This window comes from Phyllobates terribilis, unplaced genomic scaffold (assembly GCF_046119375.1).
Source record: "Phyllobates terribilis strain yellow unplaced genomic scaffold, ASM4611937v1 Scaffold_4__5_contigs__length_816908805, whole genome shotgun sequence".
Taxonomy (NCBI): Eukaryota; Metazoa; Chordata; class Amphibia; order Anura; family Dendrobatidae; genus Phyllobates; species Phyllobates terribilis.
The window spans coordinates 731296559-731313406 of NW_027362764.1; the positions used below are offsets into that span (position 1 = coordinate 731296559).

Genomic DNA, 16848 nt, shown 5'->3' on the forward strand with positions numbered 1-16848 from the left:
AAAAAGCCAGATTAATGTTTGCAAGAGGAAAGACTTTCATTTTTGAAGACATTTCCTATGGTCTGATGAAACTAAAATTTTACTTTTTCGGCATAATGACAATCGTTACGTTTGAAGGAAAAAAGGAGAAGCTTGGAAGCCTAAGAACACCATCCCAACTGTGAAACATGGGAGTGGCAGCATCATGTTGTGGGTTTGTTTTGTTGCGGGATGGACTAGTGCACTTCACAAAATAGATGGTATAATGAGAAAAGAAGATTATGTGGCAATACTGAAGCAACACTCAAGACTTCAGCCAGGAAGTTAAAACTTGGGCGGAAATGAGTCTTCCAAATGGACAATGACCCAACGCATGCTACCAAAATGGTAACAAAGTGGCATACAGATAACAAAGTCAATGTTTTGGAGTGGCCATCACAAAGCCATGATCTCAATCCTATTGAAAATTTATGGGCAAAGCTGAAAATGCAGGTGCGAGCAAGGCGACCTACCAACCTGGATCAGTTACACCAGTTTTGTCAGGAGGAATGGGCCCAAATTCCAACAAACTATTGTGAGAAGCTTGTGGAAGGATATTCCAAATGTTTGGCCCAAGTCATTCAGTTTAAGGGCAATTGTACCAAATACTAATGATAATGAAATGTATGTAAAATTTTGACCTTGCAGTAACTAATAAAAATGCCTTATGCATTCTCTCTCATTATTCTGGCATTTGGCAAATATTAAAAATTATGGTAATCCTAATTGACCAAAAATGGGAAAGGTTTATTTTGATTTCATGTTAGATATTGAGAAAAACATGCATATGTGTCTTTTTATATAGTGTATGTAAACTTCTGGTTTCAACTGTATATATTTATACATATACACACACAAGTTAAATTTCACTACTAGAAGACTAAACAACCTAGGAGATAAAAATTTATTCAAATATATACTAAAGTATTAACGAAATGGTACTGAAGGAAAACTGGAAAAATAATTCCTAATTTTTGTACATTTTCTTAGCATAAAAAAGGATTTACTGGACTCAATATAGACTTTGCTATGGTTTAATGTCAGCATTTTTACATAATGAGTGCTTACCTGCTGCAAGAACTTATACAGAAATCTTAGCATTTGACTCATTAGTTATCCTATTTAGAGATGTATACAAGAGAGGGAGAGATATTCAACCTGTAATTTATGATTTTGTCCAATGATATCCTGTAAAAAGCAGTTTAAAAGCTGGCAGGACTAAGAGAAAATGTAATAAACCATCTTCCACAATTCACACAGAGTGATTGACAGATTTTCTTGTATGAGTTTGTATGTAGGGTAAGCTGTCAATCACAGTTGCCCTATACACAAAAATATGAATCTTGGAAGCATTTAAAAGGCTTTTACAGGCAAATATTGATTTAACCATCAAAAAAGGCGATATATTCTCAAATTGAGTGTTTCATCTTTCCTATTGTGCTGCCTTAAAATAGCGTAGCTTGGGGAGGGAATTTTGAATTTGAAACATTTATATTACTTCTATTATTCCTACTTTTAATATCTCTTGAAATATATATATTTAATAACGCTTATAATATTACTAATTATAGTACTTCCAATTAAAATACAATTCAGAAATAATAATATTTTTTAATGAATGTGTACATCATGAAAGAGAAAGCTAAAAAGATTTTATACTTTACATTACTGGCTGATCTAGGACTGAAGACATGCAGTCATGTAAAAAAATATAAATTATAGCACTATAGTACCTTCATTGTTCTGATTGGCAGGAGTCCTGGAAGTTTAATGGGGTGGGTATGCTTTAACTGAATCTGGCTTTACACGTCCTACGATCCTGCTCCTACTCTGCAGTGACTTTCTAAAATGTCACTGCATAGTAGCACAGCTTTACATGATCATAAGGATTTCACAGATATTTTATTACCATCTGTGTCTTCTCAATTGCTGTAAACATAGTGCTAAACAAGCTCCATACATGTACGCTGACAGCGCTTCCTCCTTCATGCATAGCGATCAACTGATCACTGTGTATAGGGGGAAGCAGGAGCTGCTGGGTCATAAGCAAGCAGGCTGTATTTCCACTGTAACTGGAGAAAATATACCAGCCCCAGTTAACAGGGAAATAATCTGAAAATAAAAATATTTTAATATTGAAATGACCCCTCAAAGGTCTTTTGTGAAACTATATGGGTCACAATGTGTAAAATAAATAAAAAATAAAATGAATAAATAAATAAAATACAGCAGCTAAAAAAATAAATAAATAAAAATTAATCTTTATTTTATTTTTTTCTTTCCCATTAATGTGCAGTGTGACTGGCTTAAACAGATTTTCCAAAAATAATACTAGTAATTTTTCCACTTAACTTTTGTAGAATCCCAACTATTCACAAAAAATGAGGTCAAGTAAACTGTTAACATAGGGTGGCAGTCATATGCACATTTGCTCTACTAATGAATAATGTCAATACACTTGCCAGAACCCCTATTATAGTGATTGGTGTGGGCCCCACTGATGACTTGTATTTTACATATCGTGGATAGCTGATAAGTAGAGATGAGCAAATCTTTTGAATTTGTTTAATTCTCCCAGGAAATTTGATTCATTGCAAATCTCCTTAAAATTAGTCAAAAGTACCACAAAGCCTTCAAATCCAGTATAACACTATTACATTTTACTCAGACATTAATTTTATTCCGCTGCTCTACTTTCACACACTATATTTAGTGTTTCTATAACTAAGCTTTGAGCTGTGACATCATCGCACTATCATCTCACTATACAACACAAAATGGCTGCTGCATTCCCTGCCTTTGCTTTTATACAGACTATGCTAACCCCTCTTGATTGGCAGTGAAATGCCAAATGATGAGAGAGCTGCATGATATTGTAGGGAAGCCTGCCAAGGTCATGTGGTCCTTCTGTTGTACATAAAACGTGGTGGCTTTTTTAGGGGATTCAAGCAAAGCAAAAGACTAATTGTTCAAATTTTCCAGGTTCAACTAATTTTTACACAAATTCAGTTTGCATAAAAAAGATTTGCTTATCTCTATTAATAAGTGTTATTTTTTTTATAAAATCCTTAAACTCTTTAAACTCTTTCAACCCTTTGCTGACATGTAATATAGTTAGGTCATATGTCGGGTCCCTGACTTTGATGTGGGCTTGCAAGCCAATTCCACATCATTCCAGGCAGATAATGGCTGAACTTTTCAGCCGTCATCTGTCTCTAACAGCCACAGTGGCATTTGACCTAGTGGAATTTAATACACAAAGCAGGGGGGCATGTAATTTCATGCACCCATCGGCGCATACGTGACTTGACCATGGGGTGCTGATAGGTTGCCATGACAGCCATGGGTCTACTGAAGACCTCCATACTTGTCATGGTGATTCTGCTATGAATGCCAGCACTAAATAATTGTGGAATTGCACTTTTTTTTGCAATTTCAAAGCACTTGGAATATATTTCCCATGTTCCAGTGCATCACATGATAAAATGAATGGTGTCATTCAAAATTAGAATTTGTCCTGCAAAAAACAAGCCCTCATATGTAGATGGAAAAAATATATATGGCTTTTGGAAAAAGGGGAGGAAGAAAAAAAAATAGAAACTCGCCATGGCGTGAATGGGTTACTCACCCTTTCTGAGCTCTGCTCCTATACCCTTTAATACTTAAAGGGATATTCCCATCTCCTAGATCCTATCCTAATATGTAATAGATGTAATAGTAATAATATTAACAAATACCTCCGATTAGAAATGTAGTATAGTTATTCTAATTCGCTATGTCACTTACCATGTGCAGGGCATTGCAGTAGATTAGTTATCCATAGTTATGACCATTAACAACTAACTAATTGTAACTATTTGAGTGGTCATACACATGGATACCGAAGCTACTGCAATAATATCCATGGTTACAACCACTTTACTAGACTATATTTTTTATTGAAAATATATGCTAATATTATTATTATTACACTTACTACATATTGCAATAGGATCTTGGAGATGGGAATACCCCTTTAATGCACTTTTAACTGATTTAAGACCAGGCTACTTACCTCTGCTTCAGACCAGGCACATTTTCGTGTTTGTTCCTATATGCAGTTTAAAGAGCTGTAACATTTTTCTTGTTCAAAAGAATAAATGATTTTTGTCCCTTTTTTTCGTGATACATGAGTCCAAATTTTTGTTTTATTTTCATACTCTCATTTTTTTTTTGCCAATATAGGGAGATAATGTTGAGAAATTAAAGGAAATACCTTTCTGTTTTTCACATTTATTTATTTTTTATGCCCACAAGGGAAGGTCATAAAAGTCCTTCGGTCGCATTTCAACAATTGTATACTTTTTTAAAATTCAATTTCCACTGTAAATGGGGCTATTATATTTGCCCCAGTTTCAGGGGAAATTCAGCCTCCTGGCTGCATAGGAGAGCTGACTGGGTCTCTTTGGGCTCAGCAGCTTTTCTAAACACAATGATCATATCATCACTAGGTCTGAAGTGGAAGCAGCATCAGCACTTCCTATTCTGTACATGCAGCTTTTTTTCAACACTGTGTATACAGTGATACGCAAGCCAGAGATGGTAATAAACTGTCTTTGACTTCTCAAGTTGTGTCTGACAGCCCGCTTCCCAATCTCGCTGCTTTATTACCAGTGACATTTTACAATGTCAGTGCAGAGTAGAACATGGAACGCCTGGACAATTGTCAACTACAGGACATCCGGAAAGAGTTAATAATATTAATAAATCAAAATATAGTATATCAATAAAGATAGCCTACTGAATACTTAATCAAACATACAAAAATGAATGAAGATATATTCTACAAATGTTGACGTTCACCCTTGAGAATGTTGATTGAAGTAAGAATGTAGACTTCATATATGTTATCTATTTCTAAGCTATACATCTTTTTTCACAAATCTTAGTATATCCATGTACCTTTTGTATTTGGCTCTTGTTTAGCAGTTTATGGAATCAGCTATTTTCTCACTGCTAACATGGTTCATGCTTGTTTTATTTTCAAAAGGATCCCAATAAATCCTGGTAAATCACACGGACTTGTACTGGAGTCCATCAAATTTCCATCTGGGCTCTATAATGTACCTCTGCCTACTATTATAGTACTGGCAAAAACCCCAGATCCCCAGAGAAAAAGACTCAAGTTACATTATAAGTTATCAAGGTATTCAGTTAGTGTATAAGTGCTTTCAAATAATGAAAATATATCTGGCTATAAAACTGTTCATAATATAATAGTATTAACTAAAGACCGTATTAACTACATTTGTAATCATGCTACATAACAACTTTGAGTAACAAGCCACATGAAAGATGATTTCGAAAATCAGTAACCAATGGCTAATGAACTATATTGGTGGATATTGTACTTTTTTCTTACTTTTTGATACATTTGGCAAATTATCTTATGATATCGCTATGATTCATTGTTATTTGTGCATGATCAGTTTCATAATAGTAATATGCCCTATAAATATTATTTTGAAATGATTTTACGTAAAAGCAAGATCTACTGTGTATTTTAATGCCACAAGTAAGTTATGTTTTCCAAAAACATAAAATAAATAACAATTAATGTAGTTTAATTAAAAAAAGTATGTTAATATTTTCTCTAATGATTTTAATTCCTTTAAAGCAACAACAATAATTTACATATCAGAATTGATCAGCAGAACTGTACTGGTTCCTTCTTTGTATTCATCCTGCTTCATGTAGCAATAAAATGAGATGAAAAAGAGCTTTTAAGATAATTGTAAACAATTAGTCCCTACTAGTGATGAGCGAGTATGTTCTGTTAACCCTTTCGACCAGCATGCTCAGGTGCTTGCCAAGTATCTTCAGCTTGCTTGTTTGTTATGTTTTAGTTGCCCTGTGTGCATGATTTGCGACTGTTTGACAGGTTTAATACATGTGAGGAATGCCTAATAAACAGGCATTCCTCACGTGTAATAAAGCTGTCAAACAGTCGCAAATCATGGACACAGCATGACTCAAAAATAACGCCTGAGCACGCTAAGGATACTCGGTAAACACCCGAGCATGCTCGTAAATCTCGAGTAACGAGAATGCTCACTCATCACTGGTCCCTACCACTCTTTAGTGTGGAGCTATAGGCACAACGCGCTGCCAGACAGTGCAAATATATGGCATGATATTACAAAAGTTATTCCAGTGGTCAATAAAGTATGCTGCAAATTCTTTCAGACTACCATGGAAAACCTTTGTATGCATCCATAGTAATTGTAAGATTTAAAGACTATTTTAAGAAATATTGTATATTCAACCCTTTATCTCAGTGGCCAGTTTTTCTTTTTGTACTTTAGTTTTTCCTCTTCCTTTTCGAAGAGTCAAAATCAATATGGTTATATGGGGCTTGAATTTTTCAGGACGGGTTGCAGTTTTGAATGACATCCTTCATTTTGCTTACAATGTACTGGAAAATTACTGGAAGTTTTTTTCTTTTCATGGTGCCAAAATATTCAGAATTTGTAAAATAAAAATATTGGTTTGTGTTACCATTTTCCTAGACCCCTAAAATTGAAAGCCAGTTTTTTGCTTGTGAGTTGACAATTTTATTGCTTCTCTGCTGGGGTATATATAATGTTTTGATCACTAGTTATAAAATTTTTAGAGGAAGCAACCAAAAAATGGAAAATTTTGGTGTTTAATTAATTTTATACCTTGATAGATAAGTATTTTACAAATGTGGCAATGCCGAATGTTTTTATTTTTTTTTTTATATCTTTATTTATTTTTTTTTGGTGGGTGAAGTTATGGACATTATTCAAATTTTTAGGTTTTTTTTTACATTTTTAAAACTGTTATTTTAAGTCCATAAGTGACTTAAACCTGTGATCATGTGATCGCTCTTTCTGTGTTGTATAATACAACTGTATTGCTGTTACACGCATTTGACGGCTGTGTTGCAGTTTTTATTGATACCATGTTGATATACACACAATGTTTTGATCAGATTTATTTCATTTTTTTGTGGAGTTCAGTGACTGAAAAATGTTAATTTTAGCATCTCAATTCATACGTGTTAAATACTTTTTTATCTTGATAGATCAGACTTTTATGGATGTGGCAATAGGAAATTAATTTTCATTTTAAATCCCTATCTATTTCATGCCATAATCTAAACAAATTTCTAATATAGTTGAATTAAAAATTCCATATCCTTTGTTAGCTAGATTATATAACTGCTTTTCTATTTTTTATTACTTCCTTTTTTGTTGATACTTTGTTTGAAAATCCCACTGCATGCTGGGATACCCAAAGCATCATCAGAAGGCAGAGGCTGGGGTCCCTGTTGCAGTTCCTCCCCCCTCCCTGAAACGAAGCGTCATCAGTGACGCTCATTTCAGAACCTGGGCTAGTCCCTGCGCAATGTGCAATGTGCGATGTGCACAATGACAGCACACTCTCTGTTGCTATCTTTGATTAGCAGTAATGAGCTGGCACCAGAGCACACTGTTAGTTTTTGTTCTAACACTACCCAGCGTGCATAGACCAGCGCTGCCCCTGGCAGGGACAGCGCTGGTCTCTGCACACCAGGTATTCTGCCACCATACCCTAACATAATACTCTGGTGCCGGCTTGTTATTGCTAATCTGAGCTAGCAACAGAGAGCGCGCTGCCCTTGTGCACATTGCACTTTGGCATTTTGTATTTTAAAAAATATATTTAACTTTTTTTTTTAAATATCTAGTGGGTTTGAAGCTGTGATCATCTGATGACTCTTTGATGCACTGGAATACCACTCTATGGTTATGTGCACATGCTTGCTGTGTACTACAATTTTTAGTGAAACAATGTTGGTATGCATACAATGTTTTGTTCACTTTTATTATATTTTAGAAAGAGGTGCAGCAAAAAAAGAAAAAATAGTGATTCTGGCATTTCAATTAGTGTGGGTTAATCATTTTATAATTTGTTATATCAGACTTTTAAGACTGCAGAAATAATGGATTTGTTTATTTTTTAAATTCCTTTATTCTTAATATGGAAAAAGGGGAGAAATTTAAATTCTTAAGATTTTTTTTACAAAATTATAACTTCTTGTTATAACTTCTTTTTAAGTCTTAGTAGGCAACTTGATTCTTTGACCTCTTATTCTATATACTGCAATATAACTGTTATAATGTGGTGGCGCTATTTGGTTGGCCCTACTGGAGCCTGCTGCAAAAATGTGACAACTACCACTGTTGTCTCGGTAAGTAAAAGCAGTATAAAAGAAAATTTACGCTGGCCGCCTAGGGCAGGTAAAGATATTAAACATTGGTAGAGCTATAAATAAAATAGGTACTTTATTAAAACAATATTAAAACAGTAAGTAATACGAAGATGAATGGTAAAAGCTCATAGAGAACAGTGGGTGAAGATTAGTCTCAGAGGATATCGTATAACATCTGGGAGCACTGAAGTTGGTAATGGTGGTCCAGGGTAAGAAATAGGGAATAGTCCTTTGATCGATGCTGTTGGTGAACTACCCCCATAGTTATCTAACTATCTTTTCCTTAACCCTCCCCCATATATATTTCCTTACAGGAATCTATTATTCTACAAACATCTTCATAAATTTCGCAATATCTACTCCAACAAGTACTCATCACCCCAACCACAGGTATACCAGTATCCTCCAGCAAGTACTCATCACTCTAACCACAGATATACCAGTATCCTCTATAGATACCTTTATATAGCTAAACTTTAGGTCTTAACCCTTTCCACTGCAACAACAGATCTCATCCTGGACCCTACGCACGAGGCCAGATATACCCTCTGACCTCTACATTACTAACCCACCAGGTATCGTATTCTAACTGTGCATGCCCAGACCACTTTTTATCCAGCTTCTAAAAAGAAACAATCTTTTTCTCCTCAGGGGAAGCACCCCCCTCCCATGCATTGATTCACTAACATCAATCAAAGGACTATTTCCTATTTCTTACCCTGGACCACCATTACTAACTTCAGTGCTCCCAGATGTTCTACGATATCCTCAGACTAATCTTCACCCACTGTTCTCTATGACATTTACCATTCATCATCGTATTACTAACTGTTTTAATATTTTAATAAAGTACCTATTTTATTTATAGTTCTACCATTGTTTAATATCTTTACCTGCCATAGGCGGCCAGCGCAAATTTTCTGTTATACTGGTTTTGCACTATAACTGTGTTGCTGTTACATGCATATGCCAACTGTTCACCACAGCTGGCATCTGCCGGAAATGATGCGGGCTCACTCCATACACTTGAAACCGGAGTGTGATGTACATGCATGTCACTTGTCCAGAAGGGATTAGTATGACTACCATTTAAGAATAGACATTTCCTATAATAATAATGATGATGATTGTAATAATAATAATAATACTGATGACAATTATTCACATGGACTAGGACAAAAGCAAAGCAGGATACCAGTCATTCTGTTACTTGAAAAATAAGAATGTTTTACTAAAAAAGTAAATGTGATGGAAAAAAAATGCAAAAAAAATGTAATTTAAATATATTAATTTACTTAAACTAATGGAAAATCAATTCAATAATGTTTCTACATACCTTGATACTGAGCACTGAATCCTCTGTATCGATGGTTACCATCAGTAACAAAATGAAGCCTTAACCAATGCTTGTTGCTGACTACTGGTGGTGGTACATTCATGCCAGATAACCTGAATAAAGAAGCAACAATCTTCACTGTGCATGTTTTACTAGAATTTAATCACATTCAACATACAATAAAAAACATTGCAGATAATGTAGAAGAAAAAATGTCACGTTAATTGTATATGAAAAGAAATGCATTCAGAAGTCTTTAAATTCTAGTCATTTAAGGACAGATAATTTCATATACCATAAATAAAAGACCTTCCTCTACCTTACTACTAGCTATCATTGCTCAGCATCTAGGCATAAAAGCAGAGGAGCCTTGTTAGTTATGAAATATACATAGTACGCTACACTGATGTAAAAGATGCCTTAGGCCACTTTCACATGACCATATTTGAGTCAATACTTTGTTTCAGAATTTAGAAGCCAAAACCAAGAGTGGATTTAAACCATAGGGGAGGCACAAATATTTCCTTTACACTTTTTCCTCCATTGATATAGAGTATTAAATTAGTTACAAGAAAATTACAGTTTAGGTCAACTCAATTCTTATTTAAAAAGTTTTATCTTTATATGAATGTATATGAATTTCTATGAAAATTAAAAGTTATAAAACTTTTTTATATATATGTGTCATTTCTCTATTTTATCTTTGACTTAATATATTCCTGCATATAACAAACAAACAAACAAATATGATTCTGTTATAATCTGTCAGGAGAAGTTAATGCTATACTGATCTATAAGTGATCACAAAGTAGTTGTCAAAAAAGTAAGGTTTATTAGTGATTGGCACTTCATACAAACCATATCTTTGTGCATTTATAATACAAAGCAACCACCACCTCATTGATGGTGTTTGAGTGGTTGTTCACCAGTATTTTGCACACTACCTTTTATCATAGTGACCTTTCTTTACCCTATAGCATATTGCTATTGAGACCAGGTATTGGTGAGTACAGTAATTTTTGTACTGTTAATGACATGCTACCATGTTATGTTTATATTGAATTTGTTTATTGAGAAATTGAAATTCTTGATGAAATCCATGAAAAGGGAAGGGTTAACACAGCTACAAATTTTATATTTCAATTCCTCACAATTTTCAATATATTTCTGTAATTTGTTGTCATTGAATAAGAACAGTGTTGCGAATATTTACAAGAGTAATCATATAAGTCAATATTGATCCCCTTAAAAGGCTTTGCAATATGACGGACAATTTATTAAGTCCTTACTCGTGTGACAAAGCTTATTAAAACATCAATATTGATTTATAGGATTGCTACTTTCAATAGGTGACATTAAAAAAACCTCTTCTGTTCCTCAGTGAGGAGCATATTTGTATACTTTTACTTTCCAAGGAGTATTGAATGGCCTATAGGTCACCTCACATAAAGTTGTTGTTTTTTGAAGGAGTAATGTTACCCCTTAGACCTCTATGGAATGCCTTTTACATAGCCATCTAGTCTACTATTGTTTTCTGATTGAGTACAATAACCCTGAAATAGATGTATACAAATGGAAATTCTGATTTTGTATTACAGTTACAATCAAAATTACTCAACCCCATTACAAATTTGGTTTATTAGCAAAATGTACAAACTTTCTCCTCTTTGCAATAAACTGAAAGAAACTAAATAAACTAATTAAACAATAAAAGTTTATATAGCTCAAGACAACTAATATATCAAATGCTTTCTCTGAATTCAACACAAAATGTCACTTTTATTGACTACTGCAGTCTCAGTTATTCAATATCTTCAATACTAGCTTCTTTAGTACTTAATAGAGCTGACCTGCTGAAATATGTTGCATAACAAGGCACTAGCTTTTGTCACCATTCCAGAGAAATCTTAGCCAATTCCTCATGGGAAATGGCCTTCAATTCACAAATATAGACTAGATGGTTGGGGCCTATGGCTCAAATGTATGACTTAAGAAAAAAGAATGAGGCATTTTCTGAGAAGAACACCCTGCCGGCAGTGTATCATGGTAGTGGCTGGGTAATCCTTTGGGGCTGCTTACTTTGCTTGATTCCCCCAACATTGGAAACCTAGAGATTTTTTTTTGGGGGGGACAACAAATTCAATCAAGTATTTTGAGTCTTAGGAGAACATGTTTTGGCTTCTGTAAAGCAGTTGAAGCTTGGGTGTCATTACGCCTTCCAAAAGCACAATGATCCCAAGCATATGTAAAATTCCACCTTGTTTTGGTTTCAGAAGAAGTCCTGAAAAATCCTGGATTGGCTGGCAAATTTGAAGATTGCAATTGCAGCATGAAATCCAAGAAAATTTGTGAACGTGAGGCCATCACCTTGAGAAATTTACAAAAATTCCCTAGAAATGCTGCCAGGAGCTGGTGTCTGTCTATACATCATATCATAACAGGCAAGTACTACTAAGTACTAAAGATGCTTGATTTGAAGGAGATTAATATTTTGAGACTGTAGTCATCTATATACATCTGAGTACATGCCTCTTTTAGTTGTCATCCTGACTACTATGATAGTATTGTATAAATACTATTTGACTTTTTTTTCTTGCTATTTTCATAGTGGCTAGGCAGGCTGTTCTTTCTATGAAAGCTTTTTTACTTTAGAACAGTGTTATGATCAGCTCCTATATCACTAAAATGTTCACTTTACAGCAAGTAGGCTCTTTCAGTCAAATTGACCCCTTTTCCTAGAAAAACTGCAGGTCTGAAGCTATTAGATATGTCATAACATCAAAATATTACTGCTAGAAGCAGTGGTACCTCAGTATGCAATAAAACCAAGTCTCAACAACATAACTGTGATGGAGAGATGCCTAACTCTAATTGTAGATGGACATTACTATGTATCTCATTAATTGTTAATTTGTTAAATATGATTATTATAATAATGCAATTTATTGAAATTAGTCTTGATTTAGCAGGATTGAAATACATCAAATAAAATATTCTATATTAACACTATCTTGACCATAGGAACATATTTTAGCCTAAACTATACTCTCCAATTTAGAGTAATTGAATCTAACAACTTGAATTAAAGCATTTTCAACTATACTAAGTGATAGCATATAAATCTAAAATTCTACCACTTACCAATGGTTGGGGCCTAACTGCTCATCACAGATTTTTCTTGAAAAGCAATGCTGTATGGGGCTGTAATATAATTTTCTTTATAATATGTGCAGCGAATTAGCTTAACGGACATATGTTCACATGATTGATGGAATCCTTGAGGAAAGATGAACACCAACCATTTTGTTATGGCATATCCTAGTAAACCAACCTTATAAGACGGTATACCCTTTTCTATTAATGTGGTTTTCCATTTTATATTTTTTATGTTCATAGGCTTTCACTAGTGAAAATTAATAAAACCAGAGTTACTCATGCTCTGATGACCCAAAAGTCCATCAATCAATGCCTCTATTTTTGTTGACAGGCAATCACTGGCTCAGTGGTGATGCTAAAGTAGCTGGCACAAACCATTGAGGCTAGTGCTTGACTGCAGCAGTCCCATGCGCTGTAGTCATGACTTTACCGCTGATGCCTGTCAACAAAGACTGGGAGGAAGCTGCAATGATTTAGAGATGAGCGAATCAGACAAAATTTGAATTTACTTGTTTACATGGTTTTGATTTGTGGAGAATAACTTTAATGTCTCTTATTATGTTCAGGGTTCTGTTACCCGAGAACATAATAAATTAAATATGCGAAAAAAATAATCCTTATACTCACCTCTCCTGCTTCTCCACTACTCACCGCTGTCCATCTGATCCTTGTCACATCTTTGGACCTGCGTTGATAGCCGTCACGCAAGGTGAGGGAAAGACAAAGTGCAACACGAAGGGAAGAGGGGGAGGAAACCCAAACACTAAGGAAAGGGGGAGTGGAGACCCTTAGGCAGATATAATATCACCCTGCCTACCATATCGTCCCTATATAGTTTCCACACCTATTACTGAGCAGGAACCTAAGCCTTGAATGTCCCTAGAGCTTGGCCCTAGATAGGGAGGGGACAGTGTGGATAGGGAGGGGACAGGGTGAGCACTAGTCAAGCCCCACTATAAACTAAAGACAATAAGGTAGACAGACAAAGGGGATACACTTAGCTTGAGCAGACACCAGAGAGATAATGCCAACTGTCCTCCAAGGACACCAGAGAAGAAGCTGGCCAACTAATAGTGCACCAAGCCTAAACTGAGGTACACTGAACTGAGACTATTTAACTACCCAGCAAGGGTGTGTTAATCAGCAGCAGAAGGTGGAGGCCACTGCTGGGTCCTAAAGGAAGAAGGATATAACTATACTACATAGATAAGGGAATCAAGAAGGCATCTGCAATGCCAAGCGCAGTGACCTTCTACAGCCGGCTCCAGAATGAATGTCTGTCAGATCTGACATATCCGTGATAACAGCAGAGAAATTTCCGGTCTCAGTCTCTAGGTCTCTACAAAGGCCAGGGGATTTCACCGCTGCTGATACCAATCCAAAGATGCAATGAGGACCAGTCGGGTGGTTGTGAGGAGCAGATTTGCTGGAGAAGTGAATATAAGTTTTTTTTATATTATTAAAAATTTTGATGAGCTTTTATGGTTCAGAAAGATGGTAGCCAACAGCCCCCATTTTGCTGAATCCAGACGACTTCCAAAAAAAATCTGCATACTGGCATTGTAAAATTAGAGTAGGATTTAATTACACTCTAGTTTATTCAATCATCTCTAGTGGTGAGTATCATTTTTTTTTTTCAGAACTTTATTTGATATACTGTTGAGTCTCAAGAGACCCAAGAGCATATTAAGACAAATTCAGTTCATACTAACTAATCTGATACAAATCATAGTAACCTAGTAGCATAGGTTGAATAAAGACCTAGGTCCATCAATTCAACCTTTCCTCCCCAATTGTAATCCATACACTAACACTACACTAACTTACTAACTAACTGGGACTAGGCCTCACAAGGTAATATTATTACCATTTTTATTAATGCTGCACTATTTCAATTAAAAATGTAACCGTTTATAATTTTTTAAATTAGTTTTATATTTTGCATTACTCTTGTGATTCTAATAATTGTATTATTAAAATCCCTATGCCTAAATCTGTTGATCCAGAAGAAGACAAAAACCCCAATTTTGAGTGAACTTCCGAATTCAAATTTTGGCAACTTCGCTAATCAGTAATAGATAGATGTTGAAATAATAGTAAAATAGAAGAAGCAAAAGAAAAGTTTTTAACATCTTTTCAAAAAAGTAGTGCCCAAAGACTGTGTATAAATAAGTAATAGTTCACTCACATGCCTAAAAAACCCATTAAATTAGAAATATTTTATTGATTTTGCAATGTGTTACTTTGGTAAATCATTCAACGTCGCCATTCACAGATATATTATTCTGGGAGAAAATCATATGAAGAAAAAATGCAGTACTTGTGTGCTAGAGTATTCCCAAATGTAGTTCTGCCATTTTCAACATCTAAATCATCAAGGCATAAATAGGAAATGCTGGACTTATTTACACATATAAAGTCACACTAATAAAAATAAGTATAACATGATGTAATAAAGCAGCCTCATATGGGATTAAAACTTAGATCTTTGAAATCACACACACACAAAATATACAGTGGCAATATTGTGCTAAACAAGAAAGGCTCAGTTACATTAGCATAGGAAAGACGTATTTTGCTGTCTATATTGCAAAGTTTGGTCTCAGCATAGCATAAAAAAACTCTCTCATGGGCACAATGTGCTCAAAGTAGCCAAGCTTCAAATCAAGAAGCAAAAGTAATATTTGCAATAAAGTTCCATATCAAGTGTCAAACATGTCAGTGGCAATTCATCGGATACCATCACAGCTGAGGCCTCGAGCAAGTCTATGAGCTTTGAGGAATTCCCATGAGACACAAAAATATAGCAGAAGGAATCTGATGCTTGACTGAGAATAATGTTTTAAAAAGTTTCAGAATTCTTTATGCATTTTTGCACGGATGAAAACTTCAGTTTCTTAGATTTTTTTGCAGCACATGATAGACATCTAGCTTAATCATTGATTTTTTTTCCTTAGTTGTTCTCAGTCATATGGCTGTGCTGATGCCATGCATTTTTGGATTTTGGGTCTTATATTAATTTTGCTTCTTCCTGAATAAGTTCAATTTTGTAAACAGCTTGGTGTGAAATTGCACGTAGACCATATTTTAGAAAATTTAAGGGGCAGGAATATTAAGGTATGGAACAGTATAGAGAAAAAGCATGCAAATGGCACTGGAGAAAAAAATACATTAGCCACACGGAGACAAAAAAGGATGATCCACTTCTTGATGAAGTTTGGTGGTCAATGGTTCTGATAGTGATGGTACAATCTACTAGAGAGAAACATTATAAAAGCGCTTGCTCATTTGTTAGTCATGGGGGACAAAAGATGACACTTTGTCTAATGGTGCATGCACAATTGTCATTCTGACCGTACTGGCTCTTGAGTTGGACAGAGGAGCCTAGTAGAGAGGAAACATTGGTCTTAACCTATCAGTGGGACTCATTTTCTGTCTACCAGGCTCGCATGTAGAGTGTCCATAATAGTAATTCCCTTTGCACTTCTCCCCAGGTTCTGTACTTCCCTGGGGTAACTTTCCACCAAGTTACAAGCAGATCCAGAAAAATATGGTTTCCAAGGCACCAAAGTGGTAATTTCATTCCTATATTTATCCAAATGCATCTTCAAAGCGATGTTTTGGCCAACAAATGGCCTTTTTCAAGCAAAGGCAAAATGGCAGATACCAGGCTCGCATGTACAGCTAAGAACACAACATTTTTACAGTATATTGACTCTTATTCTGCATACAGGAGCATGGAGGAAAGAAAGAGAAGATATAGTTTTATATCAGGAACAGGATGACTAAAACTCAAGGTGCTGCCAATGTTACTGTGTGACAGAATCAGGAGCTAGAATGAAGAAGCAAACTTAACTTCCTGCTTATCAACCAAGAGTAGAGCTTAGTTAAGGGGTGGAGAATCTTTTTTCTTCCAAGGGCCATTTGGATATTTATACAATTTTTCGGGGGCTGTACAAATTGTACACTAACTCTGCCCGCAAAGTAAATCCTAACGCTGGCACTGGTGTCAGGACGTAATCTTTCATTCAGTAGTGAACACTGCATGCGCGTTCTCATAGAGCAAGAGAAAATGAATGGG

The 16848-nt window shown here is 35.2% G+C and overlaps 1 protein-coding gene across 7 annotated transcripts in view; it reads right to left on the reverse strand.

The window, feature by feature from the left end:
• The window catches only part of CSMD3 (CUB and Sushi multiple domains 3), a 2085767-nt gene that overhangs the window by 1339904 nt on the left and 729015 nt on the right, over nt 1-16848 (reverse strand). For all 7 annotated transcript variants that reach the window (XM_073679791.1, XM_073679790.1, XM_073679789.1 and 4 more), the window contains exon 6: nt 9612-9724. In XM_073679791.1, coding sequence (XP_073535892.1) covers nt 9612-9724 — 113 coding nt within the window. The remainder of the gene's footprint in view (nt 1-9611; nt 9725-16848) is intronic.